This window comes from Grus americana, chromosome 20, assembly GCF_028858705.1.
Source record: "Grus americana isolate bGruAme1 chromosome 20, bGruAme1.mat, whole genome shotgun sequence".
In the NCBI taxonomy this organism is placed as follows: Eukaryota; Metazoa; Chordata; class Aves; order Gruiformes; family Gruidae; genus Grus; species Grus americana.
Window position 1 is genome coordinate 2475867 of NC_072871.1, and position 25956 is coordinate 2501822.

A 25956-nucleotide genomic window follows, 5' to 3' on the forward strand; every position below is an offset into this window, starting at 1 on the left:
CATGGGCTTCCTTCTGGTGGATACCCACAGCTGCACTGCAGGAAGGAGCTCAGTGCATGGGTCTGTCCCCAAAACTGCAGCCGGAGGACACGCAGGGCAGGAGGACAGAGCATCTGCTGCGGAGTGTGACCTCTGCATGGCAGCTCCCAGCGCCGGGCAGTGGAAACGAGACAAGTCACTGGAGGAAAAAAGAGAGAAAGATTTCCCCCCATGGTGTCAGACTCAAAACTTTCAACAGAGGACACAGGAAATGGCTCTACATCACTCGTTCCCTACTGCCCGCTCCAGCCCCCTCGTTCTGTGTGCCTGTCTGCCCAAAAGGAGATCGTCAAAGAGCTCCTCTGCTTCATAGCTCTTTCCGCATTTTCCGATTCATTAGTTTTCCTAATATAAATGCTCCCTGCCTGTTCTCAGCAGGGCAATAAAGCCAGGAGAGAGAGCTGTTTCTGAGCACCCTCCCTGGCACGCTGTCACTAGATGTGCCCGGAGCTGGCGAGTGTGCCAGGAGCCGTCTCGGGGGACGGGGGAGATAAAAACAAACTGACTTCAGTATCTGGCCAGATGCAACTTGGATGTGTCAGCATTCCGGCTGAGCCGTTCCCTCTTGCCGTGTTGGAGTTAATGTCCTGGACTTGTTTTCATCCTCTGAGGCAGTTGCTTAGTCCTGGATGCTTAAAGTGTGTGGCTGAATTGCCCCACGCTGAAGGTGTGGCTGTGCATGAATATGTGTGTTAAACGTCTGCAGAAACGTTTGAGCATGGGTGAGTTTAAGTCCGCTTGTGGGTACTGGCATTCGATAAGTTGGAAGGACACACAGCAAAGGCGTCCCGGTGGAAATGGGCTGTTTACTCCTGATTCATGTCTTACAAAGGGGTTCACTGTCCTCACGTTCAGTCTCACCCTGACGATATCCGTACATCCCTGGTTTTGACACCCCTGCTGACTGCCATGCTGGATGGGAAGAGGCAAAAAGGTCGAAATCTACACCAGGAAAGGGGTTACTGAGAAACTAAACCGAACCCTTTCACTGCAGACGGGTACATGTGCACCGAGGTGACCACCTGAGATTTTGCCACTCAGTTGTATTTTCCAATCATAGAGGGGAGTTTAAAGATGCTGATAATCCTTGCCATTCTTTTCCTTTTTTTATAATAAGAAAATAGATCGTTTTAGTTTCTCACTGAAGGCTCTTCTCCCGCTCCCGTTATCTCTTGGCTGCTCTGATCTCCAATGCAGGTACTGGAATTCCCTGAGGAATCTGGTGGTCTCCTTGCTGAACTCCATGAAGTCCATCATCAGTTTGCTCTTCCTGCTGTTCCTGTTCATCGTGGTGTTTGCTTTGCTGGGGATGCAGCTCTTTGGAGGACAGTAAGTCTAATCAATCGTCGTCCCGTCAGGGGTTATCTGAAAGCAATCACCTGCACTACCCAGGGGGAGGGGGGCTGCAGGGCTCCTCACAGCCCCATCCGGGGTGCAGACGTCGGTCTTTCCGGGCTGCTGAGGTGTGATTTCTGGTTTATAGGAGAATTGTTCCTGTTCTGGTGTTTTTGTCTGAAACTCTTTCTACTTGCTATAATTCAAAGTTCCTGTATCGTTCTATAGGCCCCATGGACACCCAGACCCCTGAAACAGGACTGAGGGAGGCAGCACTTCTGCTGGGAGGGGAAAGGCAAATTATTTTCCTCAGAGCCAGGGCAACAGGATTTTTTTTTTTTTTACTTAGAATATTTTTCTGCTGGAAAACATAGTTTTGTTGAATCTGTTTGTTTTTCACCAAGAAATGTCAGTTGTGATGAAAAGAACAATCACAATATCACCATTCAAACTCAAGTGTATTTTTTGAAATGAAATAACTTTTTTTTTTAAATCAACCACTATTTTATCTCAAAAAATTTAAAATTCAATGACCTACTAAGAGGGCCATTTCAACTGACTTCTACGCTTGAGAACAAAAACTTCTTGGAATGGTTTGTTCCACAAAAAGTATTTGAGATTTTGATCGTTCATTTTAATTGTGGATGAAAATGAATTTCAAAGCATCAGAATTTTCTCCGGGAATAAAATTGAGTTTCTGCTAATAGTTCTGTTAAGCATCTTCGCAGACGCCGTGTTCCCCGCTGTGCTTGCCTGGGGTGTTATTGCCAGGTGGAACAAATGTTGCTCTCCGACTCCGGTTACAAGGTATTATGAGACTGCAGGAGCGTTGCTTGTCCCTTATTGCTCTTGTTTTTATTTCTTCTCTCTAGATTCAATTTCCAAGATGAAACACCAACCACAAATTTCGATACCTTCCCTGCCGCCATCCTCACAGTATTCCAGGTAAAGCCATCCCTTGTCCCGAGTCAGCATTAGACAATAAATTACTGAGCATCTCTTCCTGCTTATGGGGAGCAAAGAGGTCCCCAAAACCCCCGTGGAATTTAGGATAGAAGTCATCCTTCCTTCTCAGGTATTTTGCTACACTGACTAATCAAAGCATCTTTAAAAATCAATGCCATAGAATTAAGGGAAATTAGAACAAAAGACTTTTTGCTAGGAAAAAAATATTGATAAAATATTGATAAAATAGACGTTTCTGTGCCGAGCACAAAGGCTGTGCGTGCCCAGGCTGACGTCTTCCAAGGCCCCTGCCCGTCAGAAATCCTACAGCCAGCGAGTGGGTGACCTGTCTCACTTTCTCCTGCGGTTGCCGTAATTTAATGAAGAGAGAAGCCTGAGCTAGCTCCAGGCGGTAGGGAAATAATGTAGCATTTTGCACAGTAATAGCTCAAGATAAGATAATGCTGGATAAGAATTACAATCAATGGGGGAGCACAGAAAGAGGCATCAGCCTTGGGCGAGTTCCTGTGATGGCAGGAAGAAGTCTCAGTTCTGGCAGATGCAATGTTCAGATTTAGGATCCTAATTTTGCAGCTGTTCTCTGCATGCCTTTTTTAAAAACAGTTATTTCAGATGTGTCAGTAGAGAGTTAGGGATGCTGCACCCTGCTCCGCGTGCAGGTAACGCAGGTCCATGAAAGACTGCCTGGCACTTGTAGCGTTGTCCTACACAAATTTTTGATGTGGGCTCAAGCCAAGACTTGCAGGAAAGGAAGAAACCAAACCAACCCAAAACCCCAAAGGTTTGATGACAATTTTTGGATTAAAACAGAAAAAGAGTCTAAAAGACAATGAGTGCTGTGACCTCTGCTTAAGCAGCTTCATATGGATATTGCTTCTCTCCAGATGTGAAGCAGGTTCAGTACCTCACAGGATATTGCAAATCATGGTAAGTTAATATTTGCATAGTATTTTAGTACTCATCAAAGAAAAGGCTTAAAGAAACAGAAAGGTATTGCCACAGAGCCGGAACTGCACCTGAGTCGGGCTCCGGATATGAGCATCTGGAAATTTTGATGTTATTTTGCTTTGGGACTATAGCTGTCTCTTGAGAATACTTAGCTGAAATATTTCCTTTCTACTCCTGAGATAAATACCCCTGTAACATAGTGGCTGTGGGATGAAGGAAAACACTGTTGGTTTTATGACATTTGTCTGAAACGTCAGAGCTATGAATTAAAACCAGCAAAACCATCAGCGCTGAATTAACTCAGTCCAGCCTCGCAAAGGCATTTCAATAACCTCTGCTCCCAGTCCATCCCCACCGCTCCCCTGAATTGCAAATACCGTGTCAACGTTTCTTCAGTGTGGGCTTTGGATTCTCTTCTAACCTCGTCTTCCGTAAACTCAGGGGAGCCAGCAGGCTTGTGTGGCTGCTGCTCTAGTGAGCAGAGTGGCATCATTCAGTGAATGCGTTCAATGTCTTGAACATATAATAAAGCCAGATACGCCCTGTCCGTCCCTAACCCCTTTGGAGATTCTTTAAGAAGCACTCTTAAACAAAGTCTGCTGCAGCCTGCCTTAGCCCATCTTATTTCAGCAGACCTGGCTGGGTCACGGTCCTCTGTCATGCGACTCCCAGGACACGTTTTGTCTGCCCAGCAGCTGGCTGAACTCAGTGCTGGGTGCAACTGAGCCCCACTCTCCCTAAATTCCCTTGGAAGAGCATCATGTGTTTTTCTCCAGCTCCTGGCTCCCAAGAAAGTATATATTATGTATATACACATGAAAAATAGCGAGTTGCATCTCCCTATTGCAGCAATCATTGAGCCGGGAGCGTGTACGACATCCATAAGCACAGAGACTCTATAAAGCAGAAAGACCTGTGTTCACTATACATGCTCTGTAAATAATTACACGCTGCCGGCTGCTAAGAAGCAGAGCACCGGTGACGGCTGGAGGAGATGAGGAGTCGTGGAGGCAGGATGGGACCAAACCTCAGCTCTGCCGAGGCTTGGGGAGCAGACCTGGCTTCGGTTTGATGTCCAGGTGCCTGGGCTGCCCTCACTGGCCTGTCTGCAAGATATGACACGGAGCTGATGTGATTTTGCATTTACTCAGCCCTTCTTCAGGAAAACATCTCACTGTCAGGACAGCCCTTTGAAATGGTGTGGTACTGCTCCTCTGCAGCTGAGTGTCTCCCACCATTAATGTGCTCATTAGTTCATTAAGATTTCCCAACAGCTCTTGACAGCTGCTTTTATTCCATCGCCTGATGGCTCCTCAGCCAAGCCTAGGTATTGAATACTGAGATGCACTGGACAAAACGTTCATTTGGGACAGCCAAAAGTGGTTTTGGGCCCAGGGAAAAACAAAATGGGCTTCACCTTACTCCAAAGTCCTCATCACTTGTGCCCTTCCCTCTGCAATGCTCCTTTTCTCACCTGTAGCAAGAAGTTCTTACAGCATCCCTAAACGGAGACTTTATAGAGCAGAAAAACTTTTATTCACTGCACGTGCTCTGGTCCTTGAGGGCTGCTACCTAATTGCTTAAGTAATTCCTCCAGCTGATGGGTGACAATGCAAACAGTGGGAAGGTCAAGGTGTCTGTCCTCTTGCCAGGGCCTTGGAGAGCATCCTCAGTCCTGCCCAGGCAGGCTGGTTAGTTTAGACTATTTATATCTCTGCAAAAGTTCCATAAAACATTTCTTTTTTTTTTCCCCTTTAAGTTTTTCTTCCGCTTCCAAAATAATCCAATTGGATTTTTGAACCCAGACCCCGACCTGCTGGACTTGTTTACGTGCAGCCTGTAATTTGTGATACCTGCAGCTCCTGGGCTTCTGCAGGGCATGGAAGTGTTCCCACCAGTTTCCATTTCCACAAATGTTTGTGTGAACAGAGATCACTTTATGGTTGTTCCCAGAAAGCAGGAACAGTTGTGAATTCATGGAAATGATGTGAATGGAAGTTTGTGAACAGTATTTCGCATAATTGAGTGCCAGAGTTAAAAGCCCCGTGCCCTGGTTCATGTTCTCTGGTGTAAATCCAGAGTAACTCCAGTGGTGTGAGTTAGGCTGAATTCTGGTCTCTGAATTATTTGAGACCAGATTGTGCATTTAGGAATGAAGTTTGTGTATGCACTGTATGTCCTTGTGTCTATACTTGCCCTTAGCCTATTCCTGTCATCAGCACCAACCCTGAAGCAAGAAATTTTCCCTCTATCAGCAGCTGATGACTAGCCTGGAATTTGCAATTGTTTCGAGCATACTGCACGCACATGGGACTTGATTACTACAATACACAGCATGCTTTGGGCTTTTTTGGGGGTTTTTTTGGGTTTGTGGTTTTTTTTTTTCTTCTACTGAACACAAAGACAACTTCCTATTTAGGAATTTGAGCTTCACATCCCAGTGGGCCTGTTTTAATGTACTAAAACTAACTATCGTTCGACTCTGCCATGGCAGGCAGATGAAGTGCTGATCTGCCCAAAATGTTGCTGTGTTACAGTCATTGGTGAAAACCAGCAATGGCAGGCAATTCAGGCTGGTGCAAAATTAGCATCTAGCATGACAAGGCTTATTTGAGTCTTAGGTGTTTTCACTTCTTATGATTAGTTTTTCTATTATTCATGTGTTTGCTAATTAGCCTTGGGTCAGTATCCAGAGCCCGCAGCCAGGACAGCTCTGCAGAGCCAGGCTGCGGTTGTGCTCGCCTCTGTGCAAGGACGCAGGAGGAACAGTCTCCCCTTCAACCTCCCCTCATCTGTCCTCACTCACACGCATTTGGTTATTGCTTCTGCTTAGGGGTTGTGTGGGGTTTTTTTGTGGTTTGTGGCCATCTGGGTGGCTGGGGGTCCTTGGCAAGCAGGAATCCTGGAGAAGAACCCGTTGCGGTGCAGACCCCTGGCAAACCTTGCAGGTGTGCCTGGCATTTGGAGTCATGCTCACGCATGCACCAGCTGCAGCAAGGCTGTCTGCAGCCCTGAGCAACAGAGGAACAGGGGAAGGGAGTTGCAGGAGTTTGTCCTCCTGATGCGCAGTCACTCGGTGCGTACAGAGTGTGTGGGTCGGGGGGGAGCTGAGCAAACCCTTTCTGGATGAAGTGAAGGAAAGGAGTTGGTGCTGGCAGAGGTCCCACTCAGGGCACTGGGCTTAGAGGTCAGAGTTCTGTTACGTCTGTGGGAAATGCCACGCATGGAGCTGCTGACACCTGGTATCTCTGCATGACTTAAAAATGGAGAGGGGGGAGAAATTTTGCTGGGGGTGAAGCGTTGGAATGTGGCTTTTACTTCCTCTGCCTGCACGAGAGCCTACGGTCAGAGGTGGGCAGCACGTAACCAAGAGGGGGCAGGAATGGGGCAGTGGTCCTCACTCCTCAGCCCATGCCAGAGGAGAAAGCTGCCCCCAGCCCGGGGTGAGACCGCCCAGGGCTGGGGGTTTGATGTCCAGCACTGCAGTCTGACACACTAATGTGCTCATCCGTGTTCCTCCCAGACACCAGTCCTGGATTGCATCAAGCTGCCTACCTCCCCCAGACCTCACCTACTTTGTCTTTCCTTTGAGTCACCCTTTCTTCTTCTCTCTTGAATATCCCTGTGCAGATCCTGACGGGGGAAGACTGGAATGCGGTGATGTACCACGGGATAGAATCGCAGGGTGGCGTTCGTTCGGGGATGTTCTCCTCCATTTACTTCATCGTCCTGACGTTGTTTGGTAACTGTATCCTTACACACACCCTTCCTGGGGTGGTAGAAATATCTAATTTTGTTTAAATTCTCACACCCTTACTTACACTTTTTAAAACCAAATCATTGCTATAACTTTGCTTCTTGCAGCACCCAGGGTAAGAGGTGTAGGTAAGTTGTCCATGTTGGTGTCACTTTTCTGATGGCAATGTGAGCATAGTCTTAATTCATTTTAATTTTCATGTTTTACCTTAAAAATGGCCTATTATGAGTTAATTTATGTTGTGGGAAAACACAGAATCCCAGACTGGTTTGGGTGGGAAGGGACCTCACAGCCCACCCAGTGCCACCCCTGCCATGGGCAGGGACACCCTCCACTAGCCCAGGTTGCCCAAAGCCCCATCCAACCTGGCCTTGAACACTGCCAGGGAGCCAGGGGCAGCCACAGCTTCTCTGGGCACCCTGTGCCAGGGCCTCAGCACCCTCACAGGGAAGAATTTCTTCCTGATGTCTAAATCTCCCCTCCTTATGGCCTGACACATGAAGTCACTGAAGATGTTTTGTTCTTTTAGTCATGAAAATCTCTTGAGAAGAATAGGAAACTGGGAGCTTGTGTCCCCCCGCAAACGTCTTCTGGGGAGCCAGCAGCGCTCTGACGTGTGTTATGTCCCCAGAGACGTCTAAGGAGGGAAGAACGTAACATTCACATGGAGATGGGATTTGGAAAGGGAGGCTGTATTTTATACAGAAATGAGCAAAGAGATTCTCTGACCTAACAGCTGGGTGTGATTAGAAGACCCAGCAGAGCAGAGTAGTTGTGATGGCTCTGTCCCTGCTTCATGATGGAGGCTGCTGATGGGCTGATGTTGCGTAGCATTGCTCACATTAACTAGGTACAAAATTGTTGGTGTGAGATGTTTGTTGGCTGCAGCGACAAGCTGTGCGGAGTCATCATCAACAGAGCATCCTTAAAAATGGAAACTTAAAAACTGTTGCATATATGAGGCAGCCCGGCTGGTTTGTTTGTTCTGTAAAATGGGGATAATAACACTGAGCGTTGCCGCTCTGCTTGAGAGCTCTCTGGAGGGTTTCCCAGCAGTGTGAACCTTCTTGCTAGCTACAGTCCCAGCACTGGTCTTTTCCTAGGAGTCCTGTGTGGGCTGGCAGAATCGGCTGGGTACCTAGGAGAAAGGGAGGGGTATGTGGGGGGCAGTACTTGTGCTAGAGACGTGGAGTTGTTATAGACATAGACCCTTTCAGCTGGGGGTCAGGATGAGAAGAGATGGGACGTCAGCGCGTACGTGGCAGGGCTCCGTCCCTTTGCTCTGTCTGAAATCTCCCTGTTAGCATGAGGAACCAAGACAAGGAACAGCGGAGCAGGCAACATGCGAGCGGTGCTTGTCACACAAGCGTGTCTCTGCAGCTTTATCCCATTGACATGCACTGTCAGACCAGAGCAGCCGTGAGCCTGGGCTGGCTCGGCAGCTATGCTCAGCCATGCACCTCGTGGTGGGCAGCATGGCCCCTTCCAGAAACACGAGGCTGTGGAAAACTGGGTCAGTGGAGAGCCGGGAGGGAGGGAGATCTCTAAATCCTCAGGGCTTGGCATTTGAAAATGAGATTAAGCTATAATCAGGCTTGACAGCAGGGCTGAGAGAGAGACTTTTAACCTTAGAGCAGCTAAGATCCAGCATTTTTGAGGAACAGGATATAAATTCCCTTCTTGCACCTTTAATCCAAAGAGGGGGCTTCTCCCTTGTCCTTTGGTTTTCTTTAAAGGGAAAGAGCAGGGGATGCTGAAGAGGAGGGAATAAGGACCAGCTTCACCTACTGCCACGAATTTGGTACTTACCTCTGCTTGCCCTGGCAGAGTGGTGAGTCAAAACCTTACCCACATTCTCCCCAAATATCGTTCTGGCAGAGACCAGCTGTGTTGCTTTCCCTTCTGCCGTGCTGCTGCCGAGGAGAGCTGGGAGGTGGCTTTCCTGGCTGCTTCCCCGGGACCCTCTCCACTGCCCCCCTCATCCCCTTTGCCCCCAGTCCATGCTGGCGGCACAGGTTTAGCACAACCGGAGCACTCTTTGGGGCACTATCTCTGCGTTTAGCAAGGAGGATGCGTCAGGTGTGATTCTCTAATTCTCCCTGAATCCCGCAGATGGGGGTGAGTTTCGTGGAGGTGGGTTTCTGTGAGCACAACGTGCAGAGACATGAACAGTAACAACACTCAGAAACCCTTTTACAGTGTCCTAGAGGACTTCTTTCACCAGCGACTAGTGATCAGAGTTATGAACCTGAAGGAAATCTATTAATTTCTATGGAGATTTTTCATCCCTGTTGCAGAATTAGAGACCTGGATCAGATTGTCTCTGTAGAAACTTAGTCTGAGAGCATCAGCTGCTTTCACAGAGAGCTTGTAAGAGCCTCTCGGCATCGCACGTGTACCTGTTCACCTTCACACACCATGGGCAGGTGGGGAGATCCAGTGCTGGAGGTTGTGGTGGAGGATGAGGGGTTAAATATTTCCTTGCCTATTTACCGTGGGAATTGCAGCAGTAAGCCCGCTAATGCTTGCACTGATATTTCAAACAGTATTTCGGTAAGGTCACTGCTACCCCTGCTTTTCACTAGCTACGGTTTTGATGCTGAGAGCAAGCAGCAGGCAGTCATTTATCTCTGGGGAAAAGCTGAACTGTGTGACTTACCAGGGACTTCAGTTATCACTAGCTGTCAAAACATAACCAGAAATGTCTGAAAATAAAGTTTAGTTTACCAGAAAAGACCAGTCCTGCCTTTTTGTGGGAAGTAAAATAGTTACCAATGTTAATGATGCTGCACTGTACTGTTAAAGACAGTGTGCAGGGTGAGGTACGTGTCTGAGTCTCGAGTTCACCTTCCCAAGGAGAGCCCCACAGCCCAAGAGGACACCCTAGAGAGAGCAGTCCAAGTTGTTGATTAGCTTGATTATAGATTAGATTAATAGGAACTGTCTTTTCAGCTCTGACTTGAGACTTGAACATTACAGTCACGCTCCCTTTCACAAAGATTTCCCCCCTCTGCAATGCAGAACTCCCTCCAAAATCTTTAAAAACGTGCTTGTTTATGCAGAGGATTTTTTTTTTTTTTTTCATTTGTCAAGTGTGGATTTGCCACCAGCCCTCTCTGCACCAGACCTTCACCGTGGCTGAATTTCTTACGTGGGACTTTTTGGTGTCATTTTTTTTGTATCACTACCATTGAAATTGGTCTTAACCCACTCCGGAGGCTGATCAGTCGCCAAGCGAAAGGCACTTCGATTCCTCTGCTGGGACTGGTTTTATTTTTGGATAAAAAAGATTTCTGAACATTGGCATTTGTCAAGTTCATTTTTAAGACTTTAGATGAACTGGATCAAATCTTGTTAGAGAACCAGCATTGGTAATTTGGGTCAGCTTGCAAAACCTGCTCTTTTTAACCACAAGGGACTCCTTTCCTTTCCCAAAGCTGCTTGGAGCATTGTAATTTTTCTGTTTCACAGAGAAGAATGGTGGTTGGGTGCCAGCTTCCCTTGCTTCTTGCTGCACTCAGTTGTTTCTTTGAATCCATTTACTTTTTCAAGGGACTATTGCAAGCAAAAGATCCAGAAACTTTGTTTTTGTAAGTCAGAAGTCTCTCACGTTACGTTCCCAGCTCCAGAGAGTCTGTGTGGAGCCAGAAATGGTTTAATGAAAGTAGTATGATTAGAGTAACAGCAGGATTTGGCCCATTTTCTAGGAAATTACACCATGCCTGTGTTCATTGTTATCTGGTTAATTGATAAATTGATGCATCTGTTGAGGAAAGAAAAGGAAAAAAACCATGAAAAACTGCAGAGGAGCCTGAAATGAGAAGCTGCGAACGCCTGGAGCTTGCTGCCCTTCCCCGTGCCCTTAGCTGCCGGGCAGGAGAGCCGTTCTCAGCACCAGCCGCCGGCTTGGGGGCCAGCGAGCTCCGTGGGTCTGCCCGGGTTCTACAGCCTGGACCGGGGGCTGGAGGTGGGTGATATTTGGGAATCCCTGAGCTCTGCAGAAAGGGCTGAGGGACCTTTCTTGGGGCAGAAACACCCCATTCTGCCAGATTGTGTCTGCTTGGAGATGGATCAAACCAGCCTGATCTGTTAAAAAATTAATTATATTTCCAGTGGTTGATTATGTTACACAAGACATTTTCAGCATGTGTGTAGGAGGCAGGGTAGGAAGACAGTTTTATTACTGAGACGCTTATTCCCAGAACAGGAGGCTTGGAAGCATTTCCAGTGTGTTGCAAGCACCCCAGAGGAAGAAACCCAAAGTGCCGGCATCCCGACGGTGCCATGGGCAGAAGCGCCCCAGCCCCCCTGCCTGCACCCCCAGCCCCCCTGGAGTGACAGTCCCCTCTTGCCAACCCTCGGTTAAAAGGAAATGGGGAAATTAGTGTCTTTGCAGATGAAAAGTTGGTTGAGCTCTGACTCCAGCGTGGGAGGGAGGTGATAATTTCAGCACCATCTTTCCCTTTTTCTTGTTCTTTATCTGCTGGGCTCTGTGGGATTGAGGTGCTCCCACCCCACGCTCCTTGCGGTCCTGCTGGAACAGAGGAAGGAGCGATTGATGGCCGTCACGTTTCAAACCTCTGTCTGTCCCAGAGGGAACATCTTCACATGATAAAAACCTCCATCCTGTGTTATGTGACACAGAGAAAACCTGATGGATGACCTGGCCTTTGCCTGGAGAAACCCCAGGGTTCTGCGTTCCATCCCCTGTGGGGGTTGGTAGTCTGGATGCAGATGCATCCGAAGAGATTAAATACAACTCCTGCTTTCCACTGTCACAAGCACAGTCTCCAGTTTTGATAGGCATTCAGGCTCTGGAGACGCCCGTCTCAATGGGAATTAGAGACATGAGCGTCTGGTTCTGAAGTCTTGGCTGAATTATGTTTGGTGAAAGCTCTTGAGAGGGAAAGCAAAGCGGCCTTGAGCTGGTTGTTTGGACCAGCTTTGGTCCCTGGCTGCCCTGGGAAGTCTCCTGAAGCCGTGCCAATGTGTGGCAATGGCTCCGCAGCCAGCAGTGCCCGCAGCCAGCGTGCTGGAGCACGAGGATTTCTGGGCACGCTCCTGTTCAGCAGAGACAACTGCAGCCGATGAATCAGCCTTTCACCACTCCTGGCTCCTCTGTTTATAGAGAAACCTCAGATGCATCCTCCAGGCATCCTTCTGAGAAATGAAAAACAATCAAAGGAGCACCGAGGCCAGGGTTTCCCAAAATCTCCTTGCAGGCTTGCCAGCACGCTGGGAGCTCACGCCTCGCCTCTCCTCCCCTTGCTTGAGTGATCGCATCCAGGACGCTGCCCCCGTCCCGCAGTCCTGCCGTCGCTGCAGCGTCGCTTTGGGCCTTGCTTCCAACACACAGAGCAAAGCAGGGGACACATCCAGTCATTTTCTGTTGGGTTAATTAGCTGCCTAAAGCTCCTGTGATCATTTCACTCAGTTTATGGGGACCCGCATCTGGTCCCAGACTCATATTTGGCTCCGGTGAGGACAGTGCAATACAAAGACGGTAGCAGCGCGTTGCTGTTAAAGCCTTTGTGAATCTCCAGAGGATAAAGACTCGTGAGATCAACTTCATGCTTGTGTATGTTCATATTTAGAGGAGCAATCGTAGGTTTACGCAGCTATGGAGTGAGTGACTCTCCTGTCACCAGGTAATGTGCGAGAGCAAAATGCATTTTCTTCTTGGAGAGGCTTGGTTTTGCTTTGCTTGCTCCCCTTTCATATGCAAAGGTATCTGATTTACAATTGTTTTGGGACTGTTTTGCAGATGCGTAGCCGGAATAACAACAATAAAATTTATGAAGGGACAAGTAATAGCTGAAATCATTAAGTGGAAAAATGAAAATAAAATATGAATAAATAACTATAGGGAAATGTTATGTCTTAGTGATATAATGCAGTGCTCTGCAGAGAGACCCAGGCTAGCGTGGGCACTGGCGGTTGTTTAGCTGGGGTATGTGCAATTCGGCCTGGGCTAACGGCCCGTGTCCCGGCAGAGCTCATTAGCTCGGGCTGGGTGTCCTGCTAACAGGCTCTTCTGTAGCTGTGCTCTGCATGATGATGCAGCATTCAAGATAGAGGATGTCCACGGTGGTTTAATTGTCATATCGACTTCAGTGTGATACGTCATGATAGTTTCCTCCCAACAGTACGTAATCTAAGCGTAACTTTTTCATGGTACCCAATGCCTTTATATAGCTATATGTTTATATTATGCAAATGGTGGCTTTAAAAGGACCAGTTTCCAGAGCTCTACTGGTTGTCCTTTTAAACAAGAGGGAAAAATGAAGGTGAAGTCCTCTGTGCATGTGTGTACGGGCAGGAGTGTAGGTGTGGATCTTCTGGAAAGAAAAAGCAGGGGCTGTTGTGTCTCTAGGACCACTGTGGGGTCCTGTACCGTTTGCACCTATAGTGTTGTAAAGCCCATCTGCTCAGCACACGTGTGCATCCCACCAGGGATATGTGCTGGGGAAGAGAGAAATGGATGTCCAGCACCTGCTGTGCTGCAGAGCTGGCTCCCAGCAGAAGCGGGTGAGCTAAAAATGAAGACAAAGCGGTGGTGCGGGGGGGTCGATCCATAATAGACCGATGATTGCAAGTGGGGAAAGAAGAGTAGTGGCAGCAGAAGGGGAACCGTTCATTGTATTTGCTGTGTGAAGATTTTTTTCCTTAGCTGCTCCCCAAAAGATACGCTCCTGAATGTCTTCTTGGCTATCGCTGTTGACAACCTGGCAAATGCCCAAGAGCTGACCAAGGTATGTGTGAGACTTCTCTTTCTTCAAACTTGGACCTCAGATCTAGAGCGCATCTTACTGACCCTTCCAGACACCCTGAGGTTTCCTCCAGAGCCTGTTCATGCCATACCTCTGTGTACCAGTTTGTATTGCACAGACCCCTGTTAGGGACCTGGGGGTTTATTCTCACTCAGGCTTGTCTCCGTGAACTCTTTTGTGTTCCTTAGTTTCCTTTTATCACAGAGTGGGCAGTGGGCATTGCTCATCTCGCTGCTGCACGGACGTGCACAGGCATTCGTAGCATTTGCTGTTTTCAAGAGCAGAGGCGAAGCAATTAACAGGTTTTGGCTGACTTGAAGCTTAGACATGGGGAAACGCAGGTGTTGTATTGCTGCTTTTGCTGTCTCACACTAATGTTTCATACCTTGCTGAGTTTCGGAATGAATCAAAGAATTGACGTTCTCCAATCAACTCCCTGGAAAACAACTTGCAGGGGCTATTGTGAATATTCAGTGAAGATGTTATAACCTTCCTGCCTCTCACCAGGTGCAAGAGAAATCTGAAGCACCAGCCCAAGCGCAGGCAGAAAGCCAGGTCCTGCCACGAGATGGAAATGACACCGATGTAACTTTACTGTATGCGCAGATTTATATCGGAGCATTCCCTATAGAGAAACTCTTACAGCCTCAGTATCGCACAGGAAGGATTGCAAGTGCTGCAGTTTGTATTCATATTATTACATACTTTTCACTTCTCATTGTAGCATAGTCAGTTGTATTTATGAGGCAGCATTAGGTTCTGTTTGCACATTTCTAGCTTGTTCTCACTGAGTGAATAAAAACATGCGCACCCCGTGGCTGTGCTGCTGCCATCGCTGTAAGTCACAGGGACCTGCTAGTGGCAAAAGAAGCACCGTATCCATCATAGCCGTTATATTTTACAAGCTTTAGCTTATATACTCCTTACAGGGTAAGAGGATTGCTAACCACGTGCTTATGCAGCAGCTGGCAAGGATGCTTTCTCTTGTTAGAGCTGTAGGAAGGTGCAGTAGTTCGGGGATACGCGATGCAACACCAAGCTCAGGAGCACAGGGATTTCTAGGAGTTTCCTACCCCACTCCAGCTGCTGAAGCCCAAAGCAGCCAACCGTTCCCAGTTAAAATCCACGTCTCTGTCGCAGCTGAGCTTCTCTTTACCTGCTCTCCTTCTCTGCTGTGGAGCTGTGTGACTGGCTTCAGCTTCCAGCTTTGGCTGGAGCCTTGTTCGCTGGCAGCTGATACCCAGCACAGACTGTACAAGAAGGCTGGCGGCTCTCTGGTGTTTTATAAATGTTCCTATGTCTCTGAGACCCTGTTCTGCATCCCTCCTCTCTTATAATGCAGCTCAGGGATGTGTTTATGCCTCTCAGTGGCTTTTTTTTTTTCTGGGAAGTTTTTCCCTTACAGCAGTTCAGCTGTTTCTGTGCTTCCTAAAGCCCACAGAAATCTCCAGCCTGGAGGCATGCATCTTCCCCGCCTGTTCAGGAGGTTTACAGGCATCCCTTGCGTGTACTGAGAGGGAGGATCACAATTCTTGGATAACGAAGCTCATCCTACTTCTTTCTTAATTCTTTTAGTGCTTTCTTGTGAATATTTCAGCAGCTGACTGGGACGGTTAGAAACCTGACGATGTTGATGTTTAAAAGATATAATTAAATATGGATGGATTCAGCAGCATTGACAAATCATAAAGCTCCTTGAGAAACTCTTTTTTACTTTAATTTTATTTATGATCCCCAAAAATCACTAGGGCTTTCAAAAGAAGAGGAAAAAAGATAAAAGTAATTCAATTACATAGCATACCTGCAGAATGAGGGATTTATTGCTAAGTAAATATGATCATGCAAAACCAAAAATGGCCCAGAGATATAATTAAGTTACTCAGGAGTCAGTTGATCTCAGGAGATTCTTGACATTTATGCTGTAAAACTAATTGAGATCAGTACTGCATATAATGTGGGAAAACCATAAGCAGTTTGCAACTGCCTCTATTTTGGAAAGACAGAACTTTCCAGCTAACCTTCAGGACCGAAACATTTCAACCAACATTTCCACTTCTGGATGCTAATTTGGACTTCTTTTATCATGGCATTTGAACATTTCTCAGTAGCCTTAGCTGGGCCTTGTGACCTGTAACAAAAGTTATAAGAATTGTAACTATATTTAACTTGATCATCCAATGTCTGTTACAAAACTCACCGGTACTTTGGAATGACTCATTTTGGGGGGGGGGGGAAATGATCATCTTTGCTTTGAGTATAGAAAGAATCTGTTCTCCAGCCTCCACCTCGCTGTCCCCAGGTCTCTCTCCTCCTCTTCCTGTGCTCGTTCTCCCTTACCACTGACTTAAACTCTGCCAACTTCATTTCTACTGATTTCTCAGAACTGTCTTGAATCTTTTTGGGTTGCCTACCCTCTAGTTTTTTTCCCATATATTGGCAGGTTTTTCTTCTTGTTCACTTATTCAGAGTGGAATCTAAAATTGCCCCCAAAATTTGCTTTTAAAATCTTCTCTCCGCTGACCATTCCACAATGTCTCCAGTGACACGCAGCAGTTCGTTCTTCATCCTCATTAAACTGGCATGTAAAGCCACCACAAGTGACCCTTTATTTTCCTAAATATCCTAAAGCACAAAGTGTGTTCTCTGACCTCTGCGCACTGCCGGCAATCCCCGAGAAAGCAGCATAAAAACAAGCAATGTGGGATAGGAAGGATGTGTGAAATTACATAAAAATATACAAAAACATTTTAAAAAGTTGAGAACTCCCCAGAAAGAATGGACCGAAGTGAGCAGCAAGAACAAGAGTCTTAACAGCCATGAAGACCCCTCCTCCTCCTCCCCAATGGAGAGGGCTTTAATTGGGTGAACTTAATAAAGAACAGTCAGCGTTAACTATGCGCATCGTTATGGGTAGCACCGAAGATGGGTTTTACCATGTGATGAACTGTGTGGTTTAAAGGAAGATTGAGAGCTCTAGAAAACAGGAAGGAAACATGAGAGAGAGATGACCTTATAGGCAGGGCCTTTATATGCACTTGACCCTATATAATGACAGTGACAGTCTGGGCTGTTGGTGGGAGGTGGGATGGATGGATGGATGGATGGATGGATGGATGGATGGATGGATGTTGCCATCGCTGCTCAGAGCTGGCTTCAGTCGTGCACCGTCACACTTCAAGCAGAGCAAGGTGAGCCTGTGCCCCAGTGAGACCTCACACTGTAAATATCAGGCAAAAAATTAATTAATTTTTGTAGTGATCTGCAATCTCTGGATGGAAGGAGTTACAGAAATGTTATTAAGCAGTCATCTGCTAAAGACTGTTCTTGTTCTGAGTTAGGGACGGCTGCGTTTATAATGACAAAGGATATTTTCTGCTGTTACTTTGAGATATCGAATCCAGAAGAATTACGGATGCACCGGGGAGAATGGAGTTGAAGCTACAAATTTTAAAGAGATGGTAAAAACTGCACCTGGTGCTTTGGGTGCACAGAAAGGAAAATCAAGACCCTTTGAATGTATGTGATTTTAACACTGCTCGAGAGTCCTCAAGAGAAGAAACAACTTGAAGATACCTGCAGAATGAAAGGAAAACCTTGAAAGCCTTCTTATTGGGGGCCTTATTCCTCAAAAGATTCATATTCTGCAGATACCCTTTATTTATAATAGGCTTCCAAATTATTGATAAATTTACAGGAAGTTTGCAGTTGAGAAATATTGACTTTGTGTAATTGTTCAGAAGGGCTTTTTTCATGGCCTGTTTCAGGTTCTTTATTCACTAAAGTATGAATTTACTTGTTATGGATTTGCTAATATTTGGAAAGGAAAAAAAAACAACTTGATTGGTAGCAGATTTTTTAAATTAATTTCCTATAATTGCTTTTTTCTTCAAAAGGAGAAAAGGAAATTACTTTCAAAATTAACTCAGTTTAAGCATATAACACCAAAGTCAGAGCAAGGAATTACTTATGCATATGGTATTCAGGATGGATAAATCTATATGACTTCCTATTTGAAAGCTAGATGTCTTACTGTCTGCTTTCATTATTTTAAGCATAACTCTTTCACAGCATTACCTTTGAAGAGCAGAAGTAGACCTATGGCATTTCATAAGGTTTGACAGAAGAACCTGTGACTGCTGTCATCTTGACGTGTGGTTATTCCTTGAATTTGTGTGATGCTGACAGTGCTGAGTTTAAAAGAAGTTTAACCTAGATGACCATTGAAGATGAACCAGGCTGTTTCTTTGCCTTTTGTCCTCATCTTGTTGCTTAAGATCCTGTAGTTTTTGAAGTAGCATTTGAGCAGTGTTTCTTTTGTCATTACACCAGGTAGGAGGAAGTAAATCACAGTTATACTTTGTGGGAACTTGCAATGCCAATAGAGGTTAAAAATCCACTTGATCTGGGCATATACAGAAAGCACGAACATAACCATCCTTCTGATCTATACTCAAGTCCACAGACTACATTTTGTCTCCTCCTTCCTCTTTTCACCCTGTGAGTCCTCAGTGATTCAACTGAAATAAGTGGAAATATCTGGGGTAAAACTGGTGTAAGCAGGACCAGTTAAATCCTGAAACTTTCAGAAAAGTCACATTGGCCAGAAGTCATGAAGGATTTATAGAATCATAGCATCACAGACTGGTTTAGATTAGAAAACACCTCAAAGCCCACCCAGTGCCACCCCTGCCATGGGCAGGGACACCCTCCACTAGCCCAGGTTGCCCAAAGCCCCATCCAACCTGGCCTTGAACACTGCCAGGGAGCCAGGGGCAGCCACAGCTTCTCTGGGCACCCTGTGCCAGGGCCTCAGCACCCTCACAGGGAAGGATTTCTGCCTCAGATCTCATCTCCATCTCCCCTCCTGCAGCTTCAGCCCATTCCCCCTTGTCCTGTCACTACACTCCCTGATAAACAGTGCCTCTCCATCTTTCCTGTAGGCCCCTTCAGGGACTGGCAGGCCGCAATTAGGTCTCCCTGGAGCCTTCTCTTCTCCAGGCTGAACAACCCCAACTCTCTCAGCCTGTCCTCACAGGAGGTGATTTAGGAGCCTGTCTCATACATTTCAGTAGGATGTAAGCTTTAGAGTGTTTTTATACATACAAGACCAAGATAAATGGGGCTCACTTCACCCCAGAAATGTCACGTTTGTGGTCAGGTCTCTCCCTGCTCTGTTGTGGTCTCCTACCCGAATGCTAAGTGACAAGAGGAGACCCAAGAGAGGTAAAAAAGCTTTGCAAGGGAGATGTGTTCTTGGTAACAATGCACCAAGCACTTGACCATACCTTGCATTTCTCATCTTGGCCTGCTGTTGCCGGCACCAAGGCCCTGCTCGGGGGTCCTTGCAAGAAGTTATGAAATTTTGCCTTGTTTTAATGAGTTTCCACTGTTTTTGCAGCGTGGGGGTGACAGTCACGTATGACTCGTGCCGCGGGGAGCTCTGGTTATTGTTGTTACATGATGCATGCTCTGATTTCTCTTGGTTTTCTGCACCAGGACGAAGAGGAGATGGAGGAAGCCACCAACCAAAAGCTCGCCCTGCAAAAGGCCAAGGAAGTGGCAGAAGTCAGCCCCATGTCTGCAGCTAACATTTCCATAGCCGCGTAAGCATTATTTTATTATTTGGGAACTTTATCATTTGGTTTCTGGTTTTCAGTGTCGACATATGTCTATTCAAGTGGAGCATCCCATAGTACTCTGTGAGCCCTTCTATACCATCTCTGTTACTGACAGGGCTTTAGGTTGACTGAATACTTCAGTGCTGATCGCTTAACCATGAATTTAATTAAGTATTCCTTTTAGTTTGTTTTTCTTTGTAATGCATCACCTTTTGCATTGCTATAACTGTATTTTAGAAGGATTTTTTTAAGCTGTCCTAGGATAGATTTCACCAGGTGAAGTGTTAACATTTCACTTTGGATTTTTAATTACGAGAGGTATGTGTGCATATAATGTATTAACTATTCTTTAATGATCTCTGCTTTGAGAATTTAAGTGTCAGGCATCCTCCTAAATATCAGACTGAAAAATATGCTTGAATGCTCTTTTTCTTTTTCTGTTTGAAAGAGTGCTGGGTTGAATAAAATCACGTATGCGAACAGTTGCTGCTTTGTAGCTAGAAATATCAATTTGCATTTTCAGATGCAGGCTTTTCTGCGTGGATGTGGACATATGCACAGATTCTGTGATATTGGAATCCTTAGAAAATGTTGCCTTGGGGCTCACCTTTTCATATACACTGGTCTAAACTGAAGTGAAAAGTTGCTATGTAGGTGGAAATACTTGTCTGGATGTTGCTGAGGTCAGTGCAGAGTTCTGCCTGCATGGGATTATGGGCCTGTGTTTGAGACATGCCTACCTTGAATGGATTTACTAAAAAGCATGTTCTTCTTAAAGGTTCATTTGCCTCTTCTGGAATTTTAGCATCAGGACTTCCAGCATCAAAAAAATTTGATTGTGCGTTTTACTGAGAGCTGCTGATATTTTCCAGCTCCCTTTTGCAGGGGAAACCTTCAAAAGCTGGAGAAGCTGAGGCATAGAAAAAGAAATTTCCTGTTCAATTTTATTCCAAAGTATCTGAAATACAGCAGGATCCCTGTTTGATCCTTCATTGTAAAGCTCTTGAGACCCTTGTTAGTAGGAGTTTAATCCACTACATCAAAGACAATACGCCAAATGGAGCCAGTTCATTATATGTGAAGGAAAAGAATATTATTAATTTGACTATTTTATTCATCTTACCATTTTATTTTGCAATTACTGCTTTAATCAGCTCCTATGTATGCCATGTCTGTTTGTTGGTTTTGAATATAATCCTTTTCTTACAATGATTTCCTGTCCAGTGTCAAAAAGAAGTCAAATGAGGATATTTGCTCTTGTTCTTTGATGAATTTCCTGGCACTGTTATTTTAAAATGCAAGATAATGATGCTTATTTTCTTCTTTTTTAATCAAAAGCATAGTGCATGTGAAGATTTCTTAGAAATGAGGGGAAAAAAGCCACTTTAACGGAGCTAAGATTTCACACCACATTGTTGGTTGCTTAAAATAACCTTATTCCGTGATTTTTCACCAAGCTTTCACCTGGTTTTCAATATCACAGGGCCAGTTTTGTGACCACAATTGAAAGTGAGTACAAAATTGTGGATTTCTGCTTGTGTTATCTCAAATGTATCTGCCTAGATCTGTACCTGCCACATTTGTACAGGCAGATAATTAGGCTTACAAATGAACGCATTTGAAAGTGCAGTCAATCACTTCCACATCTACTAACCACGGCAACATCGTGCACGCTGTGTGGGAGCCACCATCTAACAACCATCGCGTGACTTCTCGTTATCTCTGCCAGCAAGGTGCTTACAAGGTCACTCATAAAGCTCACAGGACTTTAGTCTGGAAAAAGAATGCGTTGAGGTCGATAGGTTGACGACCGAATGGATAATGACATAGAGAAGGCAAGGGAGAAAGTTAGATGTTTTGGCAGAGAGAAATCGGTGTATGGATGGATTGCTGGCTGATGATCCAAAAGATATTTAATGAATGCATGCTGAAGCAATTTGTTTAATACATAAATACATCCATAGTGAACTCACAAGGGGCCTAGCAGCTACAGCTTTCAGATTTGTCGCACCTATCCCTTAGGTATCTCGATCCAGTACAGTAGAGCTGATGATAGGGACCCATGGTTGACAGCCAGATGCACCCCATTACTTCATTTCTTGTGGTCTTAAGATACACGGTGGTCCTGAAGATGGAGCAGATGCCGTGTTGATGGCGAGACCTGTCAGATCGAGCCTCTGATGCAATTCAGAGCTGGATACAATGAGAATAAAAAAGTGCTGGGCATGCTTGAAAATGGGATTCTTGGCATACGGAAATGTCACTGCAAAAAGCAAACACTTGTAGAGCTTTTGTACCCCTGAGCGGGTGGTGAGCAGGGGCTGGGAAAAACTGGGACTAAGCTACCAAAGGCCTGCTGCAAAGGTGGGACTACCTATCAGTTTATATTTTTATTTTCTCCTAAGGAATAATTTTTGTGGATTTGTAATTTTATTTTATTTTCATAAGTTTTGAAACAATAGGCAGCTATAGCATGGATCAGTGTTATGAAAACATCAACATTTTCTCCACCTGCATCAATCAAAACAGGTCTCTCAGGTGTTAGCAGGGGGCACCATGACTTGCATTTCCTTAGTCATGATGTTCATGTTCCCAGTGTGCTTGTCCACCTCCCGCAGAGGTGATAAAGTTGTCCTGGGGCCGAGTCTGGTGAAAAGTCATATCGGTTGTTCTGCTGTTTCACCGGCAAGGTGCTGTGCTTGCTGTTTTGCTTCTTTCCCTTGTCAGTCCTACGTCAACGGACTGTGAGTGTGTGTCTTCCCCTAAGCCTCCTTCCAGACCATTGCATACTCTGTAGCGTTGTATCTGCTCCTCCGCCTCCGGCGTCTTTTCCTGTGTGAATACAATGTGCACGTGTGGTTTGTACGCTCCTGTGCCTGCAGTTTATCTGCACCAGTTCTTCTTCTCTCCTCTGCCATTCCAGCCTCTCTTCATAATTGAGCTCCAGGAAATGTTCAATTTATTGCATCAGTTGCAAAATGTAATTTCCTAGGCTTAAGAAACTGGTTGCTTATTTAGTGTGTCAGCCTGGTTGGAGGGTCCAAAGTGGTACCTTCACCTTTACATGTGCAATAGGCTGCTGCGTGAGCCACGAATTGTTCTGTGGTTGATAGATGGTGAAGTGCTACAGTGTCATGGGGATTTCTTGTAATAATATACTCATTATTACAGTGGTGTCGAGATGTCATCTGCCTTGCAACTGTCTCAAAATGCTTTATTGCAATATTCTACCTGCATTTGGTTTGTAGCACCTACTTCATCAATCTCCCAGGTTTGTCTTCTGCTCCACCAAAGGAACTTAATGTGAACAGATTTGTCCAACTGTAGTTTGTTTTTTCACCTGGTGAACTCTATCCTGAATGAGCCTTTTTCTTTTGTGGTTTTTCAGGATTAAAAGCTAGGATGATACGTTGTTTTTGTTATTGTTGCAATGTTTGGTTTAAAACAGAACAGCTGTTTAACATGTGTTATTGCATTTTAATTTGAGTCCATTGTTTCACTCTTATTTTTGTGATTTTTTTTGTGTGTGTGTGTGTTTTCTGTTTAGCATTTTCCTTGCTTTGTTGTTTCTGGAGGTGAGTTTCTGGGTTTGTTCAGTTTGCCCAGCATTGTCTTTAAGACCCTCTGTTTCGTGCAACATTTAAACCACTCAGCCTCTTGAACTGAGCGACTGGGCAGACCGATGGGTCTTTAGAGCAAACCATTGGTGCAGCTTCCTTGGCGGCGAGAACAGAGGCGGGGGGGAAGGGCACAATTACACAGACGACAGATGCACAAAGCACTTTGCAATCCCACTGGAAAGGTGTCGGTGGAAGGGAGAACAGTCAGGCTCATTCCCCTGGGTGGCATGAAGAGCCCAGTGCAAACACGGTTTTATTTGCTGTATTTGCCTAACCTGAAGCCTGAACTCCCCACGTTTGGTTTCCTCCTCCGCCTTTTGTATTGCAGCCGGAGATGCACCAATGGCCCGTACAAAAGGGGCTGCGATAAGCACACCTGGCCCAGCACGGGCCAGCAGACCAGCCGGAGAGGACACAGCCTGTGGCTCACCCAGGCACCCAGAGCCCATGTATTTTCTAATGGCCTCTTCACCTTTTCTTGGGAAAAGTCTTAAAATAGCTATCACAACAGCAAGCAAATGCTAAATTTGTAGGAACTTGCTAAGCAGTTATGCTGAAGTCATGCCAAGTGAAATGTTCTGCATTTATTACTTATGTTTTGGGGGTTTAACTCCACGTAGTAATGGGTTACAGTTACACCAGACCCAGGGAGGTTATTTAAGCACAGGTTATTGAGTGTGAGTTCTGGATGGGAGAACTTCCCAATACAGTGGATGAAACTTTGTAGAAAGTGGCAGAGGCAGTTCATGCAATGTGGACACCAGAGCTAAACAGTGTCTATAGAATTGCCCACTACTGGTTTTCAAAGTTACACGTGCTTCCCAGGACAACCTTCCAACCTCTAAAGACCTCTTCCTCTCTCCAGGCTCTGACTGGTTTCTGCTGGTCCCTCACATGGTTGTTCAAAGCAGTTTACATTTTAATTGCGTGCCCACAGGTGGGTACTGCCTGTAAATGTCAAGGAGTTGACTATCAATTAGAAATGTGCCAAGAGCAAATGCAGGTGGCACTTCATTTCACTGTGACTTCTCAGAGGTGTCTGTCCCTTTTGTACAGGTCTGGGGATGAAGGTGGGGGAGTTGCTCTGTTTCTCCAGGACATTTTCCATCTCAGAGGCTCCATATTTTCCTTCTGTCTTGGGAATACTGTGATCTGTTTCCAAATGCCTGTTGGGCTGTCAGTACCCAACAGGACCCAGCAAGAAGTGTGCCTGAACACCCAGCCCATGAAACGTCCTGTGTTGGGTGATGTGTAGACTAGAAGAGGTGTTCTTTTTTCTCTTGCTGGCTTGTGATTTCTTCCCTTTCTTTTTTCCCCGAAGTGTGTTGATGTGTGAGGTACTGTGATTCCTCCCGTTAGCTTACCTTTTTGCCCTTGCTGTTGGTGTAACGGTGACTCAGCTGCACCTAAAGACACTCTCTTGTACTCTGTCCCTCACGGATGGTAAGTAGCAATGAGTAAAGCTCAAATACTTCGTCATCTCGATTTGGAAAAGGAGGCTGTCTTTGCTTTGTGGCTTTACACCCTGCAGTTCCAGTGCAAATTTAGTCAAATTCACGGTTTTGAAAAAGCAGACTCTGGCAACGGGAGCAGACGAGAGGACCTGGAGTGCTGCAGGACTTGCATAATGTTGGCTGGCCAAGTTACAAGGATACTTGGCAGGATGAGAGCATGGCCTCTGTCCTGCACTGCACCAAACGAGGCAGGGATAATCACAAAGGTTCATTCAAGCCTCCTGCCGAGGGATGTCGAGATCTGCTTTCAGCAGTTAAAAGCAAAATTTCCACAGGTATCACACCGTGTTGGTGCTGACTCTCAGGTAAATTAGGGCAGCCCAGTACATTCTCCTCCATTGCAAGTTTTCCATTTGTTTTGCCCAAGAAATTTCTTACCTACACTTGAGGCATTTGTGCAGCCAAGGGCTTGTTCTCTGCAGGTTTTAGGTGACATCCTGGGGGTTCAGCATCCAGCCAAAGAGTAAAGGGATCCCCAGCTTGAGAAACCTGGAAACAATAATTTTCCTGGCAAACAAGCTGGGCATGCCAACCCCACTTTGACTCCTGCTCCCATTTCATTTGGCACGGTACAAATGTAGAAATACTGAAGTTTAGGCAAAATACCTGACTGTTCAGCAGATTATTTGCTCCAAGCAAAACTTTTACGATGTCTTCCATAATTTCTCTTATATTCATTCCAGGTTGCTTGACCTCTGGATTGTTGTGTTATATGCTTTACCTGGGCCAACATTTCTGTTCAGAATAATCCATCAATTTTAAGTAAATGTATATTTAAAACTCTACTTATATGATATCCAAAGAACATTAGATTTTTAATTGGACCTTCTGGCTTGCTAATATTGATTGTTAACAGATTAAAACTCTCATGGAAGCAGGAGAAAAAAAATGCTGCAATTGAAAAGGCAAATGCAGGAGATGAAGGGATTTTATTTTCAGTCTTGGGGAGGGTTCCTCGGATGGTGTAGATTTATAAAAAATATTGTTTATAACTATGAAGAAATTAGCGCCTCAAGCCAAGATCTGTCAAGATATTTAGAATCCTGTTTTTCTGTAGATTCCCTGCCAAAGGAAGAATAAACTCTTTTTCTGTGTAATTCAGCAATTTCCGTATTTAGAACCCCACACACACACGTAGAACGGTGTTTATACAAACATCGGATGGAGGAGAATCTACAAAATTACTTCTGAACTGAAACAAGCTCCTTTCAATAATGTGTGATCCCCTGCCTAAGCTGTAGCAGACCTATGGTTTTTAGACCCGGTGAGCCACATTCAGATGGTCTGAGCTCAGGCATATCCCTGTGCCTGTCAGAGGAGAGAGGTAGGTTCCTCTGAAGAGCAAATCCGAGGTAGGGACCGAGCAGAACCAGCCTGGCACCAGCTGCT

The 25956-nt window shown here is 45.7% G+C and overlaps 1 protein-coding gene across 7 annotated transcripts in view; it reads left to right on the top strand.

Annotated features, from left to right (window-relative positions):
- Positions 1-25956, top strand: part of CACNA1B (calcium voltage-gated channel subunit alpha1 B) — a 298282-nt gene that overhangs the window by 179702 nt on the left and 92624 nt on the right. For all 7 annotated transcript variants that reach the window (XR_008580034.1, XM_054848973.1, XM_054848970.1 and 4 more), the window contains 5 exons: positions 1237-1368; positions 2247-2319; positions 6919-7036; positions 13730-13797; positions 19312-19418. Coding sequence is in view for 6 of the 7 variants with exons in the window: in XM_054848973.1 (XP_054704948.1) it covers positions 1237-1368; positions 2247-2319; positions 6919-7036; positions 13730-13797; positions 19312-19418 (498 nt within the window). In the remaining variant the exon portion in view is untranslated. The remainder of the gene's footprint in view (positions 1-1236; positions 1369-2246; positions 2320-6918; positions 7037-13729; positions 13798-19311; positions 19419-25956) is intronic.